The sequence below is a fragment of the Blennius ocellaris genome (genome assembly GCF_963422515.1).
Source record: "Blennius ocellaris genome assembly, chromosome: 11".
Lineage (NCBI taxonomy): Eukaryota > Metazoa > Chordata > Actinopteri > Blenniiformes > Blenniidae > Blennius > Blennius ocellaris.
In genome coordinates, this window is record NC_137660.1 from 15,669,841 (window position 1) to 15,697,013 (window position 27,173).

A 27,173-nucleotide genomic window follows, 5' to 3' on the forward strand; every position below is an offset into this window, starting at 1 on the left:
TATTGCCTTTGAGTGTTACATTATTCGTGTGAAGCTGCATGGTGGTGTGAGAAGAGCTGTTTTCTTTGTATTTCAGTACCCTTCAAAAAAAATGTAGATTATATCAAATCACCTGACAAATACCTGTGGCGCCTCACAGAACAGAGAACTGAAGACTTGAAATCTAGAAGTGGATTTATTCCTCAATGGTTTGATCCACTTATTTTAATGTGTTGAAAATTATCATTTTGCCATTGAGTCAATGCTCCACATCTGCTCTTGGCGTAATATTCGGACATTAAAACAAAGTTTTAGTCCTGCCTTGATAACATGAATGTTGACATTAGAAAGCATTACATTTCTTTATTCACCCCCTTGTTCTTGTTTAATGTTTTTTAATTGCGGCAGGATTATATTTAGTTGATAATTTAACTCACTAAGTCAAGTAAAATTCCCCTCTGTTTAGAAAGTTTTACATTTGACCAAATTCATCTATTAATACTGTACAAACAAGCATACTTCTTTGTATTAATAATAAACATTAGCTACCAGATACGTTTCACAACTTTTTCCTCGTCATAAGACATTTCCTCCGACCCAGTCAGGAACCCAAAACACTTTAATCTCTTTTAATCAAATGTCAAGGTCCCCAATGCTGTAACTCTCCATACAGAGTTTTCCAAAGGAGAAATTAGGAGAAAACTGGCGCTGTTGGCGGGCGGACCACAGTTCAGTCACTTTGGCCATGGAGAACGTGAGAGGCTTATGGTCGACGAAAACCGTAAACTTACGGCCTTCTAGCAGGAAGCGGAAATGTCGGATTGCCAACCAGACGCCGAGCAGCTCCCTGTCGAAGGTACTGTATTTCTGCTCTCTAGGGGCCAGCTGGCGGCTGTAAAAGGCGAGCGGTTGCCACGCACCCTCGACCCACTGTTCCAGCACGGCTCCAAAAGCGTAGTCCGAAGCGTCGGTTGTAAGGGCAATCGGGGCCCCGGGTGACGGGTGGACCAACATGGCGGCCTGGCATAACGCAGTCTTCGTGTCGTCGAATGCCCTGCCTCTCTCGTCGGTCCAGTCGATGTCTTGGTTGGGGGTCTTACCCTTCAGGGCGTCGTACAGCGGGTGCATAATGTGAGCTGCCCGGCGGTAGAACGTGACCATGCCAAGGAATTCCCGGAGCCCCTGAGCCGAGCGTGGGCGGGGAAAGGCGGACACGGCCTCCACCTTCGACGGTAGGGGGACGGCCCCATCATTACCGATGAGGTGCCCCAGGAACGGGATGGACTTCGCTCCAAAGACACATTTAGCCGGGTTGATAATCAGGCCGTGCTGGTCAAGCCGTGTGAAAAGGGCCCGGAGGTGCTTCAGGTGCTCTTCCTCAGATGAGCTGGCGACAAGGACGTCGTCCAGGTAGACAAACAGGAAAGGCATGTCTCTGAGTGCCGAGTCCATTAGTCGTTGGAAGGATTGAGCCGCGTTTGTTAGGCCAAACGGCATCCTGAGGAACTCAAATAGTCCGAAAGGTGTCACCACCGCTGTTTTTGGAATGTCTGCCGGGTGCACCGGAACTTGGTGGTAACCGCGCACCAGGTCGACCTTTGAAAACAGGCGCTTCCCTGCCAAATGCGCTGAAAAGTCCTGAATATGGGGGACTGGGTATCGGTCTGGCGTGGTGGCATCATTAAGGCGCCGGTAGTCGCCGCACGGACGCCAGCTGCCATCCGGCTTTGGGACCATGTGGAGTGGCGAGGCCCATGGGCTGTCGGAACGACGGATGATGCCGAGGCGCTCCATGTTTTCAAACTCGGACTTCACCATCGCCAGTTTCTCTGAGTTGGGCCGTCGCGCATGAGCATGGACGGGGGGGCCTGTAGTGTCAATATGATGCTCAACTCCATGTTTAGCCGTGAAGGCCGAGAAGGTGGGCTGGGTCAGGCAGGGAAACTCTCCGAGAAGCCGTTGGAATTTGTCACCTTCAGAGAGCGAGCTGGAGAGGCCGTCATAAGTCCCCTTGTCGCGGATGCACGCAAAAGAGGAGAAGGTCTGGGCGTCCACCAAGCGGCCATTTTTAACGTCCACCAACAGTCCATGGGCGCACAAAAAAATCTGCGCCGAGGAGGGGAAAGGCGATATCGGCCGTGACAAAGTCCCAGGAAAACTGCTGTCCCCCAAAACATACGGTCACAGTCCTCGTGCCGTACGTCCGGATGGGGGTGTCGTTGGCGGATGATAAGGGGCGTCCCTGTGACCCTCCAGCGGCGTCTTCCACCGTAGCTGGCAGGACGCTTCTCTGGGCGCCGGTGTCACAGAGGAATTTACGTCGTGAGAGGGTGTCTTCTATGAATAGCAGCCGGCCTTTAGCGCCTGCACTCATGGCTAAACTGAGCGCAGGCCTTGGCGTTTCCCGTCTCATTGAAGGTGCACGGTGAGCGACACCTTTTGGCTTTCACACCAAAACGGGCGTGGAAGTAGCACAAACCCGGGCTGGCACGGATGTCTGTGGCAGTGTGTCCTCTGCCAGTGGGGATGCGGGCCCGTGTGGGTGTGTGGCTGAACGTCGGGGCCAGCATGTCTGGGGCGACGCGTTGTGTGGCCAGGAAGAACCGGTCTGCTTCTTCCGCCAGAGCACGTGGCTCAGTAATGGACGTATTGGCGAGCGCAGTCTGGACGTGTGGAGGCATGTGACGCAAAAACAGTTCAATGAAGAGGAAATTGGGCTCCTCAGCACCCAATAGGTTCAACATCATCTCCATGTGTTCAGAGGGTTTGCTGTCTCCTAAACCCTGGATCGCAAGGAGACGTCGAGCACGCTCAGACCGGGACAGTTCAAAAGTTTTTAGGAGGTACGCCTTGAGCCCGGCGTATTTATTCTGGGCCGGAGGGGCTGTGATGAAACTCACTGCTCTGGCTGCAGTGGACCTCCCCAGTGCAGACACGACGTGGTAATAGCATGTAGCATCGTCCGTAATGCTACGGAGGGCGAACTGAGCCTCCGCTTGCGCGAACGACGTCGCCGCGGATGTCTCCCAAAACTCCGGTAGTCTCAGCATGGCGGCACTTGCCATGTCAATTCTCTCGGTTCGCAGGTCAGCCTCGGGAACTTCAACGGGGCTGACGTCGGGGTCACCAATGTAGCGCGCAGGAACGGGAGTTGTAGGCGGCATGTCAAATGACAGTGCCAACGTCGGCAGTTTTATTGACATAAAGCCTTATAACAATTAACAGGAACAGAACGTGACTGGTTGCGCTGCGGTTGCTAACCTACTAACTACATCCGCTTCTGTGTCGGTATAAACAGTCCCACCGGAACCAATCTATGTAACACAGGTTCCGCGGGTGAATTATGTAACATCAATATAATATAAAATATAAAAATATAAAATAAATATAAAATATTTCAAATATTTTCAAATATTTCAATCCATTTTTATTTCTATTTTCATTATGGTAATGTCTATTCTTGAAGATGATTTCATATAAGCCTTGACTTGATTCGATTCGATTTGATTTGATTTGATTTGATTTGATTTGATTGATTTGAAAATTCCCCCGACAAGCGGAACTAGTTGCGTGCGTGTTCGCCGGCCGCCCGGAGGAATTATGGCGAGACAACAGACGGACGCACGCTGCACTCACTTCCGTTGCCGCATGTCAACACCGGCGAGAACAACCTGTGCAGTTTTCGCGACTTGACGGCTTTGACGGTCGCTTCGGTCATGGAGCTGCTGGGAGCGGAGTTCGGGGACTTGTCTCCGCAGGAGTTGGCGGCTCCTGTCAACACCGTAGCGGTGAGTTCGACATGGAAAAACACGCCAAGTTTCGCACCACGAGTGACGCTAACGTGGCTCTCAGCCTGAAAGACACACAAACACACACTGACCCGCACACATTGCGTCAGCTCGTCAGAATAATTCATCTCGCAGAGTTTCTTGATCTGAAATAGTTTGAGTGACTTAGATTAAGTTTCGCTTGGAGATATTTTGTAGCTGCACGTGTTCCGCAGGTTGTCTTTGCAATCAAACTACAGTCACATCTGATGTGTTTCACAACGTGTTTTGTTTTCGACAGGACAAATGGAAATTGTTGCCAGCCTTTCTGAAGGTAACATCAACTTTTGTGTCCGACACATATTGAATTAAAATTATATTCCATGGAGATGGTGTCTCAAGCTGTGTTTTTGTGTATGGGGGTTTGTTCCTTCTTATAAAGGAATTTAATGTAATGATAATAAAAGTCTCTCCCCTTTGTACATGGCACATTAGGGAGGTGGGTTCTTGCATACATTGGATCTGCATTCTGGTCACAGGAGAAATCAATCATTTTTGACACAAGTATTCAAGCAGATACTGGGTTTCGGGTTATTTTGTGTTTTCTTTTTTCTTTAACAACTATCCAGCAAAACCTTTCATTATCCGGTGCTACAGGGAGATTTTCAAAGTTCTGTCAATGGCGGGTTTAAACTCAAGATTAATATCCCCAAAAACCTCAGTGCTGCTTCATAGTGGGTCTGAATAATAATGATGATTACATCAGTCAAACTTTTGTTTAGCTGTGTTTCGCACTTTCACTTAACCCACAGGTTTTTTTTTTTTTTTTTTTTTTTTAAACATTTTATCTGTTTTACAGGTTAAAGGTTTGGTGAAGCAGCACATCGACTCCTTCAACTATTTTATCAATGTTGAGGTAAAAGACACACATCCATTTCATTTGCATGTGTGTTCACTGTTGCAGTGGTATGTTTATATCACTACTAATACCTTGGATATTTACATTTCCTTTAAATTTCAGATAAAGAAAATTATGAAGGCGAATGAGAAAATTACCAGCGACGCTGATCCTATGTGGTACCTGAAGTAAGTGGAATCATTGCAAATGAGTTTGACCATAAACGGAACCTCCCCTGGATATGGAACTGAATTTAAATAACATTCTTTGTAGGTATCTTAACATCTACGTGGGCATGCCTGATGTCGAAGAAAGCTTCAACGTATCCAGACCAGTGTCTCCACATGAGGTATTGAAGGTTGTTGACTGAAAAGGATGAAATTGGTGACGATGTGTTGCAGTTTTTATTCCCTCCAGGTTCGGCAATTACATAGAGAGAGAAAAAAAAAAAGATGTTTAAATGTTTACACAAAATGTTTTTGTTTGGAAATGTATGTTTTAGAAAGTCAAATATTTGTGCACCGTAAAAAGACTTTGGAGGATGCAAAATTAAATAAAGGGTTTAAAGCGTTTGTGAGCATATATAGATCCAGACATGAGGATGTGCTTTTATGTGTGTGTAATATGTGTGTGTCTGTCTTGCTCTGCTGCTGGACTTCATGTCACCGTTTGTCCGCACAGTGTCGTCTCAGAGACATGACCTACTCGGCGCCCATCACAGTGGACATCGAGTACACCAGAGGCAGTCAGAGGATCATTCGAAATGCTCTGCCCATTGGAAGGTATCTTCGCGTGGCTTTCCTCTTTACAGTGTGCCGGCCGACTGGAGGTCTGATCGTCTCCCCCGAAACCTCAAAAGCAAAATTCATTCAGAGTCCACTCTTTGTCTTTTGCTCCTGTATTGCTTGTGAATAAAACATTTCCTGAACTTGCCCTCCATTCACTGCAATTTGCCCTCTGTAGGACTAATTTAAATATTTCAAACTGTGTTTTCTTCTTATTTTATACAGCGATATTGGTTGGTTTTTTTTTTTACTATTAATGCTTTTGCCTCTTGTTTTTCAGGATGCCGATCATGCTGCGGAGCTCCAACTGCGTCCTCACTGGCAAGACGCCCATGGAGTTTTCCAAACTTAATGAATGTCCACTTGATCCAGGTACAACATTGTGTTACAGCCCTTAAAAGTTCACCAGGCAATCTTCAACGTAGCAGTGATGCGTCATACCCGTAGATAATTATTTTAGTCTTTCAGCGCTCTGGCTTTTTTTTTTTTTTTTTTTTTCCTTCGCAGGTGGTTATTTCATTGTGAAAGGTCAGGAGAAAGTGATCCTTATCCAAGAGCAGCTGTCCAAGAATCGAATCATTGTGGAGCAGGACAGGAAGGGTGCAGTCGGCGCTTCAGTCACCAGGTTCCTCTTAACAGTCTTATCATTTCACCACAATGTCAATGAGCGAATCAGACGCACTCAATCAATCTTGATATTTAAGGCGGACTTTTACTTTGTTCTTTTTTTTATTTAATTGGTTTCTTTTTTTCCAATTTCTACACAGAAAATGAAAAGGGAAAAACTTAATTTGACAGAAGTTAGATGAATATTAATTCAATTTAATATTCTCCGATTAGAAAGTCGCTGGAATGAGACCTTTTACAATCCTACATTCAAGCATTTCACTTGGCCTGTAGTGATGCAAAGAAAAAACCAATAAGGATAAAAACTTCATTTGTTGACACGTATTTTATTAAGCATCTATGAAAAAAAAATTAAAAATTGCTGGTGTAGGTCGATCATATAATGTTTTACTATGGATAATTATATTATATATAGAAGTCGTTTTTTTATTTTGTTTTGGGGGTTTTTCTAAGTTGAAGTACTTTTACCAAAGGCAATTAAGCTAAATTTGAGTGTCAGTTTATATGTTGCAGTAAAAAAAAAAAAAAAAAAAACAAGAATTAAAAGAAAAAAAAAGCATAAAGATATAGAATTGAGTACACATCACCTGGATGACTTCTTATTGAAGATACGCACACATGTCGAATCCACATTAAATATTTATTGATCAGGTTTTGATCCTCAGTGAGTCTTGGTCAGGTCAAACATGCGTTACTGCTTTTTTTAAATCTCGTCCATCAATCAGCTCAATGATGCTACATGAGGTTGTGTTTTGAAAACGTGTGAAAGTTGCTGGTGTAATTGGTATACAGCCATATTTCTTTTTTTTTTAATGGGCATGCTGTCACTGTTGCTAGTTTAATGTGAACAATGTATACGATCAAAATTGCCTTTATGGTTTGTTTTTGTTTTTTGATTTTCTACTGCAAGCATTTTTCAGACACAGACTGGGTGTAAGTTAGTAAATGTGAACTGTCGCGGTAAGTTCATATGATTTTGATCATCACAGGGAGGTCAATACACTTGATGCCTTTTCGCTCGTGCTTCATTCTTTGCTCATCCTCTTTCTGCTCCATCTCTCTCTCTCCCTTTTTAAATTCCAGCTCCACTCATGAGAAAAAGAGCAGAACTAATATGATTGTTAAACAAGGCCGATTCTACCTGAGACACAACACTCTGTCTGAAGACGCTCCCATCGCCATCATCTTCAAGGTATCGTGGGACAATTCTCTCTGTCCAGCAGGTGGTGCTACAACACAGGCTTACTGTTTAATTTTTTTGACGTTTCCAATGACATTTAATTTGACTCAGGAATGTTTTATATTTGAATGTATATTTGTTTTCAGTTTTTTTAGTACTTATTGAAAAGCAAAGCTCCACACATGTATTTAAATAGTGGCGCCGGCGCAGCGGCGAAGGCTTTAATTTCAACGGCTCTTCGTCAGATTGCACTTTTTCCTGCTATTTGCCCGCAATGGAAATGTCAGTTGGCAGGCGGTGTGATGAACTTCTCTCCCCTCCGAGGACCGAACCTCCTCAAACATGCTACCTATGTGAGCGTGAAGTGTCACTATCCACCGTTTGACACACTTTGCTCTGTTTGCCGTGCTCTTGTATAAAACACCCCCCGTGTGACTCCGTCCGCCGGCCCCGGACTGTGTTTGGCACCGTCTGCAGAGGCGACCTCGGGCCCATTGTGGGACGCGCAGATCAGTTCCCACAGCCTCACATTTCCATAAGCAAATGTCAGACAACCTAATGACTCCCAGTTCACCTCTCGCTCACTCTGAATACACTCTCCTCCTGCCTCCTCCTTTAAACTCTGAATAGCTGCGAATGTCCCCTTTTTTTTCTTCTTTTTTTTTTTTTTTTTATTACATTTAGTTTAGCTATAAATGGACAAGAATTATTTCTAGGACCATGTTTTTTTTGCACGTTTTATCAGTTGACTTCAGCCCCTCTTTGCATGTGGTCCCGCCAGGGGATGGGCGTGGAGAGCGACCAGGAGATCGTGCAGATGATCGGCACGGAGGAGCACGTCATGGCCAGCTTCGCTCCGAGCCTGGAGGAGTGCCAGAAGGCACAGATCTTCACTCAGACTCAGGTGCTCCCGTGTTTCCACACTCCCCCCGACCAGAGATGAGCGATACTGTTAGAACTCATTACTGTTGACCCGATGGGGGGGGGGGGGGGGGGGGGGGGACGTAGGTCGCTTCACCCGGTGTCAGGAAGTCCTACTGACGGGTCCATAAAAGACATTTAATATGCCGAGTGAGGAAAATGGATCTCGATGCAATAGCGAGTACACTTAAATAGCAACTATACTATTAATACGTGCTACATTTTAAGCACATATCTTAACTCGCATCACGTAGTTGATTACTCCCAACTGTGATATAGTCGGCTCACTTAAGAGTAAAATACAAGGACATCAAACAAATGCGGTAAGTTGTGACGGGGTAGGGCATTGCCACTGTACCACCACGCTGCCCCTTCCTTTAACCCTGTTATGACTAATTATATTCAATCTGCCAGAACTTATTTAGATTTTATGGCTCATTAATGGTCAAAACATGTGTGGTGATCATTTAAACTTTCAATATTTGATCATTATATTAATATATGTGGCACATTTTTGTGTTTTTTGTGCGATTGTAGAAGAAATCCACCATAATGAGCCGCATATATGGGCACAAAGCTCTATTCTGGTCGTTTTTGACACTAAAGGTTTGGTCGTCATTTGGGCGAAATCAATGATAATCTTTCTGAACTCTGAACCAGGTTTTCTAACAGTGGAGATATACGACTGAGAAGTGTTTGCCGTAATTTAACAAATACACATTTCATAATGAATAGTGTCAAATTGTAATCACATAAAATGCTCAAACAGCTGTTTTGTGTAACAGAAATATTCAACTACTTCATGTTTTTGGCTTTCAAGCCTTTGTTTGTTTGCATTAATCGTTTCTACAACATGATAATATTGATCTTGAGGTCCATGGGGAACGATACATCCAATCTCCCTTTGGCGCTAATGTGCCCATTAACTCTCTCTGGCTGTCGTCTGATGACGGGAGGTATTCCCTTTGTGTCGCTCGGATCCGATGACGACGGTTTTGTCTTACCAGCCAGTTAAGTAATGCTCTTCGTGGGTTATTCGGGAGGCTGGGCCCACGTGTTTTCTTTGACATCTACAGATGAATGCAATCGGCCAATTTGTTTTTCATAAAGATTATGTTGTTAGAGGAACCGCTGATGCATTGATGAGGCCATATTTGCTTCCTAGCAACTGGCCGCTGCAGCTCTCCTGTCCCCCTGTCTGCCAGCCTCCGCCATGTCTTTTCATGGTATTCATTGGGTCATTGTATTGTGCACAATGAGGCCTAAATCTATATAATTAAAGGCAGATAAGGCTTAAGAAACATTGTTATCAGTAATCTGTCCGAAGCAAATCTGTCATTTTTTTTTTTTTTTGGCTTCACTAACGTGCATTTTAAGACCAAAACAACTCAAGATGGCTCATTTCATCAGATCTGTAGATTATTAAACGGAAAACAATACATTGCTTTTCCCTGCAAAGTTTATCTTTTAAGTGTTATTTTCATGTATGTATTTTAAAATATTTCATTCCGTGGAGGGCTGGCTGGCTGGCTGGCTGGCTGGCTGGCTGGCTGGCTGGCTGGCTGGCTGGCTGGCTGGCTGGCTGGCTGGCTGGCTGGGTGGGTGGTCCTGCAGAAAGTGCTCAGCCTCATTAACCTTTGACCTCCCCTGTGGTTGTGTCGCCGACTCCAGCTGAACACTGACTCAGGTGTGCGGGCGTTGTAATGCGTGCTTCACGCCCTCTGCGATTCACTTGGCCGACCACGAGGCCGACTCTGCTCTTTTGCCGGAAAAAAATTGACATGTGCCGTTTTATTTTTCACGTCAGCGTCCAAACGCCTTTGAATGCAGCTCGTTTCAGTGACGGATTGCTTTTGTCACCGTCGACCAGCACAGATAGTCTTCTGGTGCTATGGCCGCCGTTAGCAAATGATGCGTGTGTCAGAAACTTGATGAGGTTGCAGGTGTCTGAGGACTGCAAAATTTTCAGGAACTACATATAAGAAAAATTTGAGCACACTTGGCCTCAAGGACATTTTTGCATCGACGTGGGAAATACTAGGTTTTAATGATCTCCTGTGTAAAAATCCAACCTTTTCAATATCGACTCCATTACCTCAGCATACAATCTTTACAGGCTCCTAAAAACAAATACCTTTTTGTGCCGGCATAATATTATCTTTAAAATCAGCATTTTATTTGGGTGTTAGTTTATCTGCAGATATTTTCATGGAGAAATTGTGAACTTTCTCGTCATGTGGTAGAAATGCTCACAGCTCGGAGGTCAGAACGCCCACGTGGTTGATTCCCGACATCATAGCTCTGTGAATGTACAAGATTCAGTTCTGCTGGTTGGACTCTGGCATAACTTTCTAACTTTTCTATCTAACGCGTATCATAATATCAGAGTCATTGAATGTGTCTGCTTGAAGTCAGTTCTTGCTTTAGAGTTTAGTTTGTGAACTGGATCAATCAAAGTGTTTCTCTTTTTTCCCCACCGATCATCAGACCAAGTCTGGACGCCTTCAGATTCATTGGGGAACCAAAAAAATGATGGATTTGTATTTTATAATTAGAGGAAATTCTATAATTGTGAACTATATTAAATAAAATCTGAACACACACATACACCCCACTCCTGCTCTCTGACCCCCGCTGTGTGTTTCAGGCTCTCCGGTATCTCGGGAATAAAGTGCGCAGACAGCGAATGTGGGGCGGACCGAAAAAGACGAAGATGGAGGAGGCCAGAGAGCTCTTAGCATCCCTCATCCTGACACACGTTCCCGTACGCACCCCTAACCCCCCCCCCCCCCCCCCCCAGGTTCTTCTCGTTCAGTTGTTTCCCAGCTGATTTCTAATGGTGTTTTGTCTTCAGGTCAAAGAGTTTAACTTTCGGGCCAAGTGCATCTACCTGGCTGTGATGGTCCGCAGGGTGATTCTGGCTCAGGGGGACAACAAGGTGGACGACAGGGATTATTATGGCAACAAACGTCTTGAGTTGGCTGGACAGGTAAAACCTCAACACACTCTTCCTCCTTTTAACGCCTTGGTATAAAATCCTTCTCTCATTATGAGTTTTTGTTTTATGTCCACGACAAAGACGTGACTCCCTCTGTGTTGTGCAATGAATGGGCGGCTAAAAGCTCCCTTGTTGCATTCATTTCATTCATACTTCCTAGCAGAAAGGTGTTAACTGCATGTTCTTGACTCACCGAGCAACTAGAAAGCCAAATGCTTTTATTAATGCTTATTAATAACGCGTCCGCGGAATAAGGCTGGCATGTCTCAAAGCGAATGGATCACAGCGCTGCAGCCGCAGCGCCGGGCCTGATCTCTCACCTGCATCTTTGTTCCTGCCACTTTTTTTTTTTTTTTAATAAGACTCTCATTATTTTCCCTCCGCTTTGTTTTTCCGTGTTTTGTTTTCACCCCCTCCGCCTCCCCCCCCCCCCCCCCCCCCCCTGTATTTCAGCTTGGCTTTGTCAGGAGAGAGATATGCGGTGGCACCAAAATCCCGAGGCTGTGGAAGCATGGGGATTTTTCAGCACCGTGACAATAGAAACGGTGCCTTGACTGGAGCGATTGAGCTAATCCGCAGGCCCGGCTCTGATAATGTAATTACTGCTGTCTTAAGGCCTTTAATTCTCCCCCCCACACCCCCCTAGCCTGCTCTGTATAAGGAGTGGGAGATGGGAGGAGGAGGGGGCACAGAGCCCTCTTTCAATAGGGGGCTTACACACTAACAACGCCGGCAATCTCCTCACTCTCCAATTATGGTTCCCTGACATTCAACTAATTGGCCTGGCTGCGCAACGGAAGCTTAATTTCTTTATTAATTTCAAGCAGCGCAGCCTGTTTATTTTGATGTATGCTAATGCAATGGGCGGGTGGGGGCTGTGTGAGACGCTGCCTCAACCCGTAGGCCTGACGGGAGGAGGACAGGGACCCGGGACCGAGGCCAGGTCGGGCTTATTCGTAAGCCGGCACACCTGGTTAATAAATCTGACAGTAAACGCACCTCGGTGTTGATTAGAGTCATGAAGACGCGGCGTGCCAGGAGGCGTAGGGCTGCGTGGAGACGAAATGACAACTCCGCCTCTGTGACCGACGCTTTGCTCCCAGCATCGGGTTCCCGAGACGTGACGAGCGAATGACATTGCGTCGTCACTGACCTCTTTTCCAGCTCCTGTCTCTGCTGTTCGAAGATCTGTTCAAGAAGTTCAACTCCGAGCTGAAGAAGATCGCCGACCAGATCATCCCCAAGCAGAGAGCGGCGCAATTTGACGTGGTCAAACACATGAGGCAGGACCAGATCACCAACGGCATGGTCAACGCCATATCCACTGTGAGTTTATGCAGAACGCTCAGGTCTAAAGAAAACAGCGGCACCATGGATGCAGCGACCCGGTGTGCCTGGTTCATACGTGATGGGCGACAAACATCTGATCTGGAGTGTTTGATCCTTTGTAGATAGAGATGGAATAGATTTTGAAAATACTTTATTGATATTTTATAAAGATTATTATTAATCCTAGAATGAAATTATTTCACAGTGTTACTTCACACACCGTTATCTAGAAATGAATGTTACAATATCAATTTGTAGCGAATAAGTAATATTAATATGTGCAAGTTAACATATTTGAGAATGGCTTTACAATAAAGACTAAAACACAGTTCACAGGGAAGCAGAGCCTCGCACTGCTAAAGAGTGCAACATTATTAAACTTTCTGAATATAAGCAAAAACTCGAACAATAAAATGTTCAGTGGCAATAATTACGAGAATACTCTCTATTATAATATTTAAAGCTATTCTCTTAATTCAAGGCCTGTTCTTCATTTTTTTTAGACAAGTACTCATTTTCTAGTCAGACAACTGCATAAAGATCAATGAATGCATATTTGACATTCTCTTGCCAATTCAGGTTATTTAGGTTCGTTATTGTTGGTTTTGTCAGTCGAGAATCAAAAAACAAATATTCTTTTGCAAATCGGATGCGTTACCATTCCTGTCGGTGGAACCTCGTGCTGTGTTTGCTTGTCTCAGGGTAACTGGTCTTTGAAGAGGTTCAAGATGGACCGTCAGGGCGTCACGCAGGTCCTGTCCCGGCTCTCCTTCATCTCGGCCCTGGGCATGATGACCAGGATCTCCTCCCAGTTTGAGAAGACCAGGAAAGTCAGCGGGCCGCGCTCCCTGCAGCCGTCGCAGTGGGGCATGCTGTGTCCCTCCGACACCCCCGAGGGGGAGGTGAGTGTCCTGAAAAATGCAACTTATGAATACAAACCTATTTACTATCGGACATCGAAAAAAGAAAAATATTACCAGTAAGCAGTTCTGACTTTCTCACGAGTGCAAAAACTGTTTATTTCTATATGGGGTACTACAACCTGGATCCGCGGCGTTTCAAAAATGCCGTTACAATCCTGAGCAAAGAGAGACACACTTTCATCCCCGCAGCTAATTGGGCAGAAACACTTCCTTTAATGTCCATTCAATATTGCTCCTCTCTGATCTCGGTGTAGTTTTCTCAATGATTCGCGCGCTTTTGACGCGCGGATTAAATGTGCGCGTCTGCAGGCCTGCGGTCTGGTGAAGAACCTGGCTTTGATGACGCACATCACGACCGACATGGAGGACGGCCCCATCATCAAACTGGCCTTCAACCTCGGCGTGGAGGACGTGAACCTGCTGTGCGGCGAGGAGCTCTCCTACCCGAGCGTCTTCCTCGTCTTCCTCAACGGTACGAACCCCCCTGCAAGCGCTTCACAAGTAACCACCGAGAGAATTAACGCTGGCTGCGGTTGCCTCAGATCACTTGAAAAGGAGGTTTAATCCCCCCTCTGTTTTGAATGCATTGCTTATGAACATGAAGGGACAAATATTCTGTTTAGTTTACAGAAAGTAATTTTGTGTTTTGCAGCCAGGGCTGATAAGTCATTAATTTCATGGCAGCAGTAGGTATTATTCTTGAGTCTAAACTTGGCCCCTTAATTACTATATATGTTTGTCTTGCCACTGATAACTGTCAAATTATATTAGCTGCCATACCATTTAATTAGTTGGTAGCAGCAGGTGTCAAAGCCCTTCAGAGTGTGTTCAGTGCGAATGTGCCCTCACACAGAGGCAGAGCACAGTGTCTCCTCTGTTCTCCACTCATTTGTCTGTCAGACTTGATATGAACAAACCCCTGCAGGCAGTTTGAGCTCTGCTTTCTCCCACCGGCGAGGTTCACAGCACACTGCTGTGTACCCAAGCTGCCCGTTTCACACTTTTGTTCTCCATCAAATTTCACGAAGGTGAGGTTTTATACTTGAAATGAGCTGAAATGTCACATTTTTCCATCACCGAACGTCACAAATGTCCTTTTTCCTGAAATCTTTGATGCTGCTTCTGAACTCACACAAAATCCTGAAGAATTCCTGGGAAGGAGTGACGCGTGATTTTATTTTTGTTTTATTCTTTATAACAGCAACAGGCATAAGAAGTTAAGAAGACAATGCTGCTGCCTCAGAGCCACATACACATTGTCACTGAATATTAGACTTTACAACCAACCAAACATGCAAACTCGTCTTATACAGAACTATTTTTGTTTTTTTGTTATGACAACAGCGTGCACCACTTATCCACTACACCACCTCGGTACCAACCACTACTTCACAATCTGCAACATTTAAATTCTGATGCATGTTAAAAAAAAAAATAAAAGTCAAATTCCAAACCGAATCTGACACAATCATTCAGTGATTCAAAAAGGAAAGTAAAATAAATACCTTGAGAGATTTAGTCTGAAAGAAACCCTGAAGGGCAGCTTTTAAATGTCTGCTCCAGATAAAATAACATTGACACGTCTAAGAAATCGCTTCTACATATTGATGAAGGTAATCCCTGTGAGATATGTTCCAGTAATATTTTGTAGCAGTCAGTAAATGAGGTTGATCTGTCCACCTTTGTGTTCTATGTTGTCCCTCCTCAGGTCAGTGAGAATATTCCCAGTTCAGATATTTGCCGTTTGTATTGTTTTTCCTTGTGCGTGTGTGGGTTTTCTCCAGGTGCTCCAGTCCAAAAGCATGTATCTGAGGCCACGTTTACACGTACCTGGGTATCTGGGAAAAAAAAGCATGACATTTCTCTGCGTTTGCACATTTACACACAAACGCAGCTACGACTCGCCACAAACAACGCTTCCTGAAAACTCTGGCCACGGTGGAGATCTGGATAAAATCCACGTCTCCGTTTGCATATTATTTTATATTTACCGTCCTGCTTTTTTCCAGGATTCTGATTGGCTATCATGGCTTCATGCTGCTTGCTACACTGCCCCCTACAGGTTTGCCATGCTCATAGCAGCTCTGAATCAAGTCTATATGTGGGTCAGTGTAAATTAAGGTTTTTTGTTTTTTTTTTCAACATGGAGAAATATACGTTTAAAAAAAAAAACTGGGTACGTGTATACGTGGCCTCATTATGATGGGCTTGTTCAGGTTGTCGTCCTTAGTCGTTTGAGGTTGGCTTAAAGGATTTAGTACAGCCTGTTTGAGCCCTGTCTTCTCAAAACTCTGATTATTGTTCCTCAAATGAGGAGAAAGCCCCTGTGTTGCCCCACTCGAGCTGTTGAAAATAGTTAAATGTTTGATAAATAACAGTCGTAATCTCTAATCTACTTTTAAAACCAGCTTTGTCACTTTGTCTCTGACGTTTGTCTATCCATTAGGAAACATTCTCGGGGTCATTCGCGACCACCCTAAACTGGTCAGCACCTTCCGCCTCATGCGCAGGGCGGGCTTCATCAACGAGTTCGTGTCCATCTCCACCAACCTGACTGACCGCTGCGTCTACATCTCCTCTGACGGGGGACGACTCTGCAGGTCGGGACGCTGAAAAATATTGAACATGCTCAGAGATGAACCATGAATATTCTGTATTTTAAAAAACACAGATTTGCACTCTGTTGAGGTGTGCTGGTGTGGGACTAAAGGCACTTTAAGACATATTCCTGAAAGTAGTGAAGAGCTTTTCATGGACCACAATGTGTAAATGGGCCTATGACATAACTAGTTTTTTACATTTACTGTCCAGATACCATTTGATTTAGTTTACTTAATACAATGTTTTTGTCAACATGACGTCGCGTTTTCATCATTTAAAAAACAGATCAGCCTCTCTCATTTCATTCTCTCAATTGTGTGACTTCAACACTTCCGTTCACGGATCTGTGAATGATTTAATCTGTCAGTAATGCTCAATGAACGAGTAACGTTTGCTCTGGGGTATTCCTTTTCCCTGCAGGCCATACATAATTGTGAAGAAAGGAGTGCCGATGGTGAAGAACAAGCATATTGAAGATCTTTCTCAGGGCTACAGGTGATATTTGTTCTCTTCCTTTATGAAGATGGTATTTCATTTTCATCGTTTTTACGAGTGGCATTTATTCATACACAACGCACGCTCTCTCGAATATAAGCGATGGCAAGAGAGTTTTCCAGTAGTTTGCCGTGTTTTCTTCGGTCTGATCACTTTTTCTCGACTCCAGAACATTTGAGGATTTCCTGCACGAGGGGCTGGTGGAGTATCTGGATGTCAATGAGGAAAACGACTGTCAGATCGCCCTCTATGAACACATGATTTACAAGTCAGTGGCATTCAAATAAATGGGCAAAGATCCGCCGGCGTCGTGTCAAATCATAAACCTTTTTTTTTTCCCCTCTCTTTTTTCTTCTATTTTCTCTAGAGACACAACCCACTTGGAGATTGAGCCCTTCACACTGCTCGGAGTGTGTGCCGGTCTCATTCCCTACCCCCACCACAACCAGTCGCCCAGGAACACCTACCAGTGTGCTATGGGCAAGCAGGCCATGGGTAAGAACTCGGTCCATAAAGACCCCATGAAAAGAATGTCAGGGTGACACTGGATGCATCATACATATTTGGACATTGAGAAAATATTTAGCATTTGGAGTCAAAAACCCATCTATTATGGCCGTGTCTTATGACACCATACTTTGTGAGGATTTCCATACATAAACAAAATAGAAAATATGAATTTGGTCTGAAAAATCTTTGTGCCTTGAACATCAATATCGGTGACCAATATTGGTCAATAATATGGATAGAAATTCAGAATTAGATGAAAAAAATTTAATTTCACATCAATAAGTCTTCAGACAGAAGATCTCCAAATCTTTCTCAAACATCCTCCACACAGTTGCTTTTCTGTGCGCACACACACCAACAAACACGGACACTTACAGTAATTTAATCTCCCATGAACACTGTTCTTAAGCCTCCTAAATCTGCTGGTTCAGAGTTTAAAGTTTTATTTGCACAAGTTAAAATCATACAAAAGCACATTAGAATAACAAAAAGTATAGTTACAAGCAGCCTGCTGGTTCTCCCCCCCCCCCCCCCCCCCCTTAAAAAAAAAAAAAAAAAACAACAACTCTGTTCCTGTGCTACTTCTTGTCAGAATACATTTGTATATGTGATTGAGTGTTTGTCTTATGTGTGTGTGTGCGTGTGAGTGTGTGTGTGTGTGTATGCGCATGGACATCAAACATGGGGCGCTTGCGTAGGTTCTCCATTGTGCCGTGTGTGCGGAGGCCCTTTCCCTGCCAGTCACCCAGAGTGTCATTAGCAATTCATTGTGTCTGCTCTGGCTGTGCTCAGGGGGTCAGTGTGCTCAGCTGCAAAAGACCACAGAGTGTGCACCCGCAGCTCCTTGGTAACCAAAACTTCCCCAAACAGCCCTGCTAACATTCGTAAGAGCCGCGGTCACCCCTAACCCCCACCGCATCCCCGCCCCACTGCTTTACCTCTGTCCACCGCTTCCCCCCCCCCTTTCCCCCTTCTCATCTTTACAAAAACACAGACTGGAACTATATTTGGCCCAATATCCTCTGCCTTGTCTGTTTTGTGTGGACAGCCCTATACATGTGCAAATCTGGCTGTGTGGCCCTGGCCCATTATCACAGACTTCGGCGCTTGTAGCCTATTTGTGAAGTAATAGCATCTGACAAATGTCAAGGCTCGCAGGGAGGCCAGGCTTTATGCCATAACTCGACCCGTTCCTCCGCCGCGCCGCTTTGAGAAGCCGCGAACCGAACCCGGCCAAATTAGAGGACTTAATATCTGTAATCCTCTGGGGAAAGAAATGCTTCACAGAATGAGGGCGTTGTTAATGCTCATATTACAGCTGTACAGTCGGCATGTTTGTTTTGGGTTTTTTTAATTCTTATTTTGTAAGTGTCAAGTCTTATAACTCAATTCGTCATGTCTTTTTAGGAACCATCGGCTACAACCAGAGGAACCGCATCGACACCTTGATGTATCTGCTGGCGTATCCTCAGCGGCCGATGGTCAAAACGAAAACCATCGAGCTGATTGACTTCGAGAAGCTGCCGGCTGGTCAGAATGCCACCGTCGCAGTCATGAGCTACAGTGGTTATGATATTGAGGACGCACTGGTCCTCAATAAAGCGTCACTCGACAGAGGTGAGAGCTGCGAGCTGAAGGTTTTCTGTGATTTCAAGCTGCAAGTGTCAGCTTGTCGGGCGTAACTAGAATCTTTTCAACTTGATCATGCATATCTTGTAGCTTGTACTATTCAGTTAACACTGTGATGTAAAGGACCTAATATTGTACCCATAATCACCCTTTTAATGTATGCTCATGGATCAATTGTTGACAAAACCACTGGCTGTTGAATGTATGAGCTGATCAACCCAACCCGAACACGATGTGAAAACATGAATGTGGTTTCACGTCTTCAGGATTTGGCAGATGCCTCGTCTATAAAAACGCAAAGTGCATTCTCCGGCGTTACACCAATCAGACCTTTGACAAGGTGATGGGCCCCATGCTGGACGCTGCCACACGCAAGCCCATCTGGAGGCACAATATCCTGGATGCCGATGGAATCTGTTCCCCTGGTGAGCGCCGGCACAGCTGAGGGGAAACTTCATACCTGCATTGAGAACATGCAAGACTTTATGTTGGTTTAAGCCGTTGTCGAACATACCGATATTTCACATTTGTTTTTTTTTTGACTGGAAGAGAAGCACCAGACGGCAGCATCTTCCTTTGTCTGACTGATATAATTTCATCTGAATTTAATGAGTGAATCCTTCATTAGACTGACCCACACAGTCCCGGCAGCTCTATTAATGTGTCGCAGCAACACCACAGGGGAAAAAAAATCCACGTCTCTGTATCATCAGGGCTCCCGACCTGAACAAGACTAAAGTTAAATGAAGGGTAACACCTGACAAGTAGCTTTATTTTCAGTAACCCCCTCTGCTTTTGTAAGACTGCTGCTGGAACTGTGAATTTCTCTTGGAGATCATTAAAGTATTTATCTATCTATCTATCTATCTATCTATCTATCTATCTATCTATCTATCTAAGACGTCACTTGAAACAGTAAACTTATGAGACATTTTCAATGACTTGCAACAACCGGTTCACAACAGGCGTCGTGGCCTTTAACCGTGTGCAGGCAGGCCTTTCTAACTGCGGTGACGTGTGCCTCAGGTGAGCGGGTGGAGAACAAGCAGGTGCTCATCAACAAATCCATGCCAACTGTCACCCAGACGCCACTGGAGGGCAGTGCCCAGCCGGGACAGCCCCAGTACAGAGACGTGCCCATCAGGTGAGTGAAGTCCCGCCTCCCACACTCCCACATTCACCCACCGGCACTTTTGTAACTTGTTGCTCTTGCAATAGCTTGATGTGGTAAATCCTTTCTCTCTGCAGCTATAAGGGCTCAACAGACTCCTACATAGAGAAAGTCATGATCTCATCCAACGCCGAAGACGCCTTCCTCATCAAGATCCTCCTGAGGCAGACCAGGAGGCCAGAAATAGGAGACAAGTTCAGCAGCAGACATGGACAGAAAGGTGCCGACCTCAGCATAAGTCGCTTTATGACACGAGAGCGGCATATTGAAGCTTAACTCCGTGAAGGGAACTAAAATATGTCATTTTTTATTATGATTATTATTTATATTCACCTTGAAGGTGAGGTCTGAACCTGTTGTGAAGGATTGTAAACGGCTGGACAGAGAAAAAAAAATCTGGTTGTTTCAGACATGCAGCATTTGTTGAGTCAAGTCCCAGTGGCTGTTGCTCCGTCACTGCCCCCCCCCCCCCATCCTCATCTTTCAAGAGCTCCTTTCAATTAATTGGCTCTTTGTCCTGTGCCAGACTATGCAAATTTATTACACCCCAGCAGTATTCTGCTGCTACTGGGCAAAAAAGTGTTTACAACCTCCATTGTCTTGCAGCACCTCCCCTATAGAGGGCTTGTATGATGTTTTAATCAAAAAAGCTAACTGGCGCCATGCATAATTTACTCTCTTCATTAACACGGTGGGCACTGGGCGGTCAGCTCAGGGTGGGACAATGTCTCCTGTCTCGGATAGTGACGGAGGGAAGAGGGGTCGCTGTGGGGTTAGCCGGAGGGAGACCTGGATGGAAACGGCCAGATGTGCGGCCAATGAGCGGACGGCACTCGTCATCACGGCTCCTCACCGCTGCTTTCAAGAACAAAGTCCAGCTCGCAATTAGTCCTGCGTTTGTCTTCACATTTTTCATAGAAAACTTTCAGCGATTCCTAAATTAACCTCTTTTGTTAGTATTTATAAGTGAATTTGGCTTCAGCGGTGGCTCTCCGAGCTCCTCGTGACTAGTCTCATAAGTCCTGGTCAGCAGAGCAGAATAAGTTAATTATTTACCGGTCACACACACATACACACAGCTGTGAAGGTTGGGGGGGGGGGGGGGGGGGGGGGGGAGGAGGTGGAGTGGTTGTCAGTAGTAGGGGCCCATTGTGCAAGCCGCCAGCACGGAGCTGTAAGAGCCGTGATGGAGGGCTCTGGACCCTCGCTGTTGTCTTGCCTTTCTCCGCTGATTTCATGCCTCTTTTATCATTCACTTTCACACAAAACAAACAACACAGAGGATGTCTACTGTTGGAGCTTGTCTCTCTCTCTCTCTCTCTCTCTCTCTCTCGCTCTCTCGCTCTCTCTCTCGCTCTCTCTCTCTCTCCCTCTCCCTCTCTATTCCCCTCTGGCATCTCCGAGCAAGTTCTGCACCGTTTTCCACTTATTTCCTCCTCCTCTCGTTCCTCCTTTCACCCTACTTCTACCCCGATATTCAGCCTTTTTTCCTGCCGCTTCTTTCGCTCTTTATATTTTCTCCTGGCTCCGCTTTACTCGACTTTTCTCCCCTCCCTTTTCACCCTCTTCCTGCTGTTGGATGACTTTCCAGTAAATCGCCGCACTTGTTCCCAGTCCCCACATCCTGTCGCAACATCCTGTAAAGGCATCAGCAGTCCGCTGCGTCGCCGGCTCCTTCGGCTCAATGGCGAATTTTTCCCACGTGCGCTGAATCAATTTCTCCCCGAGCTGATCCCTCCACTTCCTCCGGGCTAAACTGAAAGTCATGGCTGTGTAATCCCGGGTCTCCCTGTCCAGCTAAGCACCTTTCTCCACTTCCTGCTCTCCTTCTCTTCACTCCTAGGTTGTTTTTTTTTCTTTTTCTTTTTTTTTTTCATTTGCAAATGGGCCTACAATCTGTTTACCCTGGCCAATGAAGAGTGCTTCGGCCCCTCCGCAAACATTTGCACTCACACTTAAAGTCCTGGCTACCAGGGTGCTCGTCCCCCCCCCACATCATGCGAGTCAAAAGGGGGACCCTGTCTGTCCACATGCAGTATGGAAATGTCAGGCTCAGCCAGAGCCCCCCCCCCAGCACAAACAAGGACAACAAAATTGCCAGCTCGCCGTTTTTTTTTTAAAAATCAAGATGGTCAGTGAGATGAGAGTATAATACAGATTTATTTTATTTGTGCCTCAATTTAAATAACTCTTGTGAAACTTGCATCTTCCAGTTGGGTATTTTGTCCAAAACTGCAACTTTTATTCATATTCTAAACTTAATTGATATCTTAAATTTCAAACACATGGACAAAGTGCTATTCATATGTCAGCTGCAGCTTCTGTCGCAGATGTTTCTCGCTCTCTTTTTTTGTTTTGACACATGTAATTATGCACTGTGACATGTTTATTGCGTGTGTTTCAGGTGTTTGTGGCCTCATCGTCCCTCAGGAGGACATGCCTTTCTGTGACACCGGCATCTGTCCAGACATCATCATGAACCCTCACGGTTACCCCTCCAGAATGACTGTAAGGCTCCATACATGTTTGACAAAAACACTTTTTTTTCCTTTGGTCCTGCACACAGTGTTTTAACTTAGTTTCCTCTTCCTGTCTGTCTTAATAACGTGGAGCGAACTTGTCTTATTGTGGTTACACATTACCAGGTCCAGCAGCACTGTGGATCAGTGAAGCATTTATTATTGCTTCGAGTTGCACCACCTATTTAAGATCTGTTTCTTTAAAACAATTTTTAAAAAAATGCAGCTGAGAAAAAAACAACCACATGTAGATGGTAAACAGGAGTTTGCTGAAACGGTAAATGGTGTCATCTGCTTATTCTAGATGTAAATCTAATGAGCAGGACAGAGAGGCAGCTGCTCTGCACTGCTAACTGGTTTAAATGTACAACAAATTAGCAAGTAATGAACTCCCATACTCCTAGATGTAGCTGTATAACAGATGCATTACCTTGTAATGATATTACGTCCAACTGTGGGAACCTTGAATTTGCCTTGAATCCTCTTCCTTCTGCAACCGGGATTCAGATTCTGTTTGATTGGCTGAATAAAAGACAGTTTAGTCTCTGAAATAAGTGACATATTGCAAATGAGCTCTTCTTAAGCATCTTATTCTGTCAAAAAAAAAAAAAAAAAGAAGCAAAATGTATGAATATTGAGACTTATAAGAATTCTTTTTTTTTTTTTTTTGGCGATTTTATCTGTTCAATCATTTCAGTTCCAACATTTATGTGACACATTTATTACGGACACGTGATTTCCATTGTCGGTTGCGATTCTTGGCGGCGAATTTGTCCGAATCACCTCCGCCGCTGTGTTGACTGTCGCTCTTCATAAGTTTGTGTCGGCCTCTTCTGAGACAAAACCCTCATTATCCGCGCTCCTCTTCTCCCTGGGTTATCATTGGCTTCCAGAGCACACGTCCATTGATGCCGTTAAGCAGCAATCTTACTGTTCACAAACAGATATTTGTTGCTGCGGGAGACGGCTGCCAGCGAGGGCGCCGCCTGTAGCAGGGTGTGCAAGTTTTATCAAGCATGGCCAGTACATCTGAACTGTGGGATGGTGCTGAATGTGAATGAAATGAGACTTGGCCCCCGTCACTGGCTGCTTTTTTTTTTTTTTAATTTTGTCCCCCCCAACGCTGTAAAAACCTGAAGCATCTTTACTGCTGAAGTCGTCCGTGCCAGTGCGTCTGCCGACCGCGGTTTCCAGGGCAAAGACTCAGAAATGTTTGGCTCGGGGAGGATGTTGCTGTGGCCCGAGAGTGATATGAGAGTAGGTGTCTCCTTTTATGTGGCGGGGGTCAGAGGTCATGTGGGCGCGACCCCCAGCGGAATTGTTAAAATCAGTCATCCTGAGACCGGCCGTCCCCGACCCCGAGGGGGTACATGTGTAATCTAATCTCGCACTTAATATCACACTTTGGTCCGAGGAGGCGGCGGCGTAAATCACCGAAGATGCGACCCTGTTGTTTTATTTTGTGGACTTCCATCAGGTGGGGAAGCTGATCGAGCTGCTGGCTGGGAAGGCGGGCGTCCTGGACGGACGCTTCCACTACGGCACGGCGTTTGGAGGAAGCAAAGTGAAGGACGTGTGCGAGGATCTCATCCGTTACGGATACAACTACCAGGGCAAAGACTACGTCACCTCGGGGATTACCGGGTAATAATCACAGATCATAAGATAATGTCTGATAATATGATTCATGTGTTTAGGTTGAGTTCTCTTTCCTCCATTAAAAAAAAAAAAACACAGCTTGTGATTACGAGATCTTCACTTCAACTTAACGTTTTTCTCACATCATGAATCTAATATGGTTTCAATAAATAAAAAAAAAAAAAGTATGTAGGTGACATTCACTTCTGTTTTCTGTCACACTCGAGTGTCTCCACTCTTTCAAAAAGTCCCTCATTCACGCAATAATCAATCGGCTTGTTTGATACGGCAAATAAATGTTAATAGTTTTCATGCCCAGGGATGTTTGAGGTCCATTTACCAAAAGCAGAAAGCAAACAAACAGGCTGAAGTTCCACTTATTTTGCCTAACCCAGTACACAATACACATAAAACTTCTGCAATCGGTGTAACCGAACCAAAAACAACAACAAAGACTTGCCTTTCCAAACATTTTCCACTGCTTCAGCAGCACCATAGCACTTTGCATTGTTTATCACATTCATTCAAATAACCGGAGCTGCCTGCTCCTCCGCCTGGGTTTGACTTTCCCACCGTCATCGTTGGTGAGGTGAATGCAGCCTCTTCAAGGTAAAAGCAAGATGTCTGGCTTTTAACGGACATTTGAATCCACTTCCGTCAATGCTTTCAGTATCAATCTCGCGTTTTTATATACTCCCCCACCCTGCTACACCAACAGAACAGCATCTTCCATCCACCTTCTATACCATTTCTATGCACCTTCAACTGACTAAAAACCAATAATTTCACTAAGATACGTGATATATCTTCATTTTATCTTGCAATTCATGAAATACATTACTTTTTTCTTGTTGTATATTGTTGGATGATTGCACTTGTTGAGCTCAGCCTTTACAGACTATTGTGTTTTCCTCAGAGAGCCTCTGGAGGCTTATATCTACTTTGGACCGGTGTATTATCAGAAACTCAAGCACATGGTTCTGGACAAAATGCACGCCAGAGCTCGAGGTCCCCGAGCCGTCCTCACCAGGTGAAGTCAACAACCTGTTGTTTTATTTACATTTCTATCCACAAAGACATTTTTTTTAAGCTGGTCAGCCGACGACCAGGATGATACCAACTTTTCTGCTGTGCTTAATTTCTCTGCATTCCTCGACAGGCAGCCCACCGAGGGCCGATCCCGAGATGGAGGGCTGCGTCTGGGAGAGATGGAGCGCGACTGTCTGATCGGTTACGGAGCCAGCATGTTGCTGCTGGAGCGCCTCATGATCTCCAGCGACGCCTTCGAGGTGGATGTGTGTGGACAGTGCGGCCTGCTCGGATATTCCGGATGGTACGTCAAACGACTGGCGCTCTGAAGGTGTTGGAAAGGTTAAGCCTCAAATAATCCAACTGTAAATCTGGAGCATTGAGCTCTGGGCACTTATTTATATGATCGTTATGGCTTAAAACGCCTTGGAAGAACCACAGACCATCAGATGTGCAGAGAGTAAACGCTTTTCCTGATTAAAAAAAACCAAACAATCATTGCATGGCTGAACCAGGCGGCTCTGTTAAAATGTCCACGTTGTGTCTTTTCCGCCTCTCAGGTGTCATTACTGCAAGTCGTCCTGCCACGTGTCCTCGCTGCGCATCCCGTACGCCTGCAAGCTGCTGTTCCAGGAGCTGCAGTCCATGAACATCATCCCCCGCCTCAAACTGTCGCGCTACAATGAGTGAGCAGGTCAGGGACAGAGACACGGGAGTGACTTGACAAGGTTTAGGGTTAGATTTTACTTTACGTCATTTCATTTGTAAAAGGCAGTCGAGCTTTAAAGAAGCAGCCGGGGATGGAGTATGAAACTGCTCTGACATGTTTGTTTACCCCGGTTGTTTTTTTCTTTATGTTGATACTTTCTCACCGTCTTTTTTTGTATGTGTATATAATAAACACAGAATGACCTTTTTTGACAGTCTGCTTGATTTCTTTTGATTTCATCCAGACTCTTTTTAATTCAGCAGAAATGACACAAGTGCTCAAATGTGTTTGAGCACTTTATTCTTTAGCATTTTAGATTATTGCCGCCTTCCTGTTCACTTTTCCAATCCGACGGCCGAGACTTGACTTCTTTCATCAAAGCTTCTCTTCAAGATCACTTGTTACAAAGTTTTTTGTTCACTTCCTCCCCAACTCGCAGCAATAAAAGCTGTAATCACAGGGAGCAGTAGAGCCGACAATACATGTAGAAAAAAATAAAAAAGTTTTTTTTATTGAAAATGGAAATACACACGCGGTACAAACTCTGGGGTCAGATGTTACATTTAAGAAAGGAATGTCTTATTTAACACATAGAGGACTGTTTGATCTCTGGTCAAATTTACAGCATAATGACCTGAAAATAAAATCCTCACATCTCAGAATATCTCAAAATATAAAATGCACACATGCAGTAAGGACATTTTTTTTGTATATTTTTATTTTTATTTTTATTTTTTACAATGCTTATTGACTAATTATCATACTATTGGATTTTTTTTGTGGGATGAGCAGCAGAGATGTACATATGGTTACTTTCTTGTGTCGTTTAAATTACAGTGTACTAAATAAATATACCAGTTTGACGACATTATGTGACATTATGACGTAGGAGGATGGAATCATTGTTTTTGGAAGTCGTTTGCTGTTTGAGGAGGGTTTTTTTTTTTTTTTTTTGCGGCTGTGGGACGGCTGAAGGTTTGGTGGACGAACATCCAAACAGGAATTGAAGCAGCAGCAGCCTTTGCTGGCGTCACTCAACACAAAAAAGCTGCCTCAAGTCATGCGGCTTCCTCTTTAAAGCGAAGCCTTAATGCCACCGACATGCACGGTCTTTGGCGTGGCCATACACCCCCCCCACACACACACCCCCCACACCCGCACATATACACACAACAACTCAATTGGGGCCTTTTCAGTGAACAAAAGCCAAACACATCCGTTTGTGTGAGCCAAGTGTGTGAGGATGGGAAGAATGGAAGAGCTGCTCTGGTGGCTCTGCACCTGTCCTATTTGATGACGCTCTAACAAGCAGATAAGAGGAACAGGATGCGGAGGATGACGGAGGTACAGAAGCCACCTTCGTCTGACGACACCGAAATGAATGAAACCCTCACGGCTGGCCTTTGACCTCTCACATGTTTACTCTTCTGACGATCGCCGCACATGTTCCACATTCTGCAGCTTT

At 44.9% G+C, this 27,173-nt stretch overlaps 1 protein-coding gene across 1 annotated transcript; it reads left to right on the forward strand.

The window, feature by feature from the left end:
- Window positions 1-3,693: 3,693 nt before the first annotated feature.
- On the forward strand, window positions 3,694-25,808 carry polr3b (polymerase (RNA) III (DNA directed) polypeptide B). Its single transcript, XM_080505142.1, has 28 exons — window positions 3,694-3,767; window positions 4,048-4,080; window positions 4,606-4,662; window positions 4,768-4,832; window positions 4,918-4,993; window positions 5,326-5,426; window positions 5,710-5,801; window positions 5,937-6,054; window positions 7,140-7,248; window positions 8,018-8,140; window positions 10,805-10,921; window positions 11,012-11,146; window positions 12,320-12,481; window positions 13,186-13,386; window positions 13,717-13,879; window positions 15,854-16,007; window positions 16,429-16,503; window positions 16,673-16,771; window positions 16,871-16,998; window positions 18,421-18,630; window positions 18,909-19,067; window positions 19,669-19,786; window positions 19,891-20,033; window positions 22,218-22,321; window positions 23,810-23,976; window positions 24,887-25,000; window positions 25,130-25,303; window positions 25,560-25,808. The coding sequence occupies exons 1-28, from the start codon at window positions 3,696-3,698 to the stop codon at window positions 25,687-25,689; spliced, it is 3,399 nt and encodes a 1,132-aa protein (XP_080361268.1). The 5' UTR covers window positions 3,694-3,695; the 3' UTR covers window positions 25,690-25,808.
- The last annotated feature ends 1,365 nt before the right edge of the window (window positions 25,809-27,173 follow it).

Bases quoted from the DNA above. Each gene is read 5' to 3' on its own strand.
- polr3b (XM_080505142.1), top strand. From the start codon at position 3,696: ATGGAGCTGCTGGGAGCGGAGTTCGGGGACTTGTCTCCGCAGGAGTTG. The intron at 4,833-4,917 runs GTAAGTGGAATC...CATTCTTTGTAG, and splicing joins GATCCTATGTGGTACCTGAA to GTATCTTAACATCTACGTGG. The intron at 25,304-25,559 runs GTACGTCAAACG...TCCGCCTCTCAG, and splicing joins CTGCTCGGATATTCCGGATG to GTGTCATTACTGCAAGTCGT.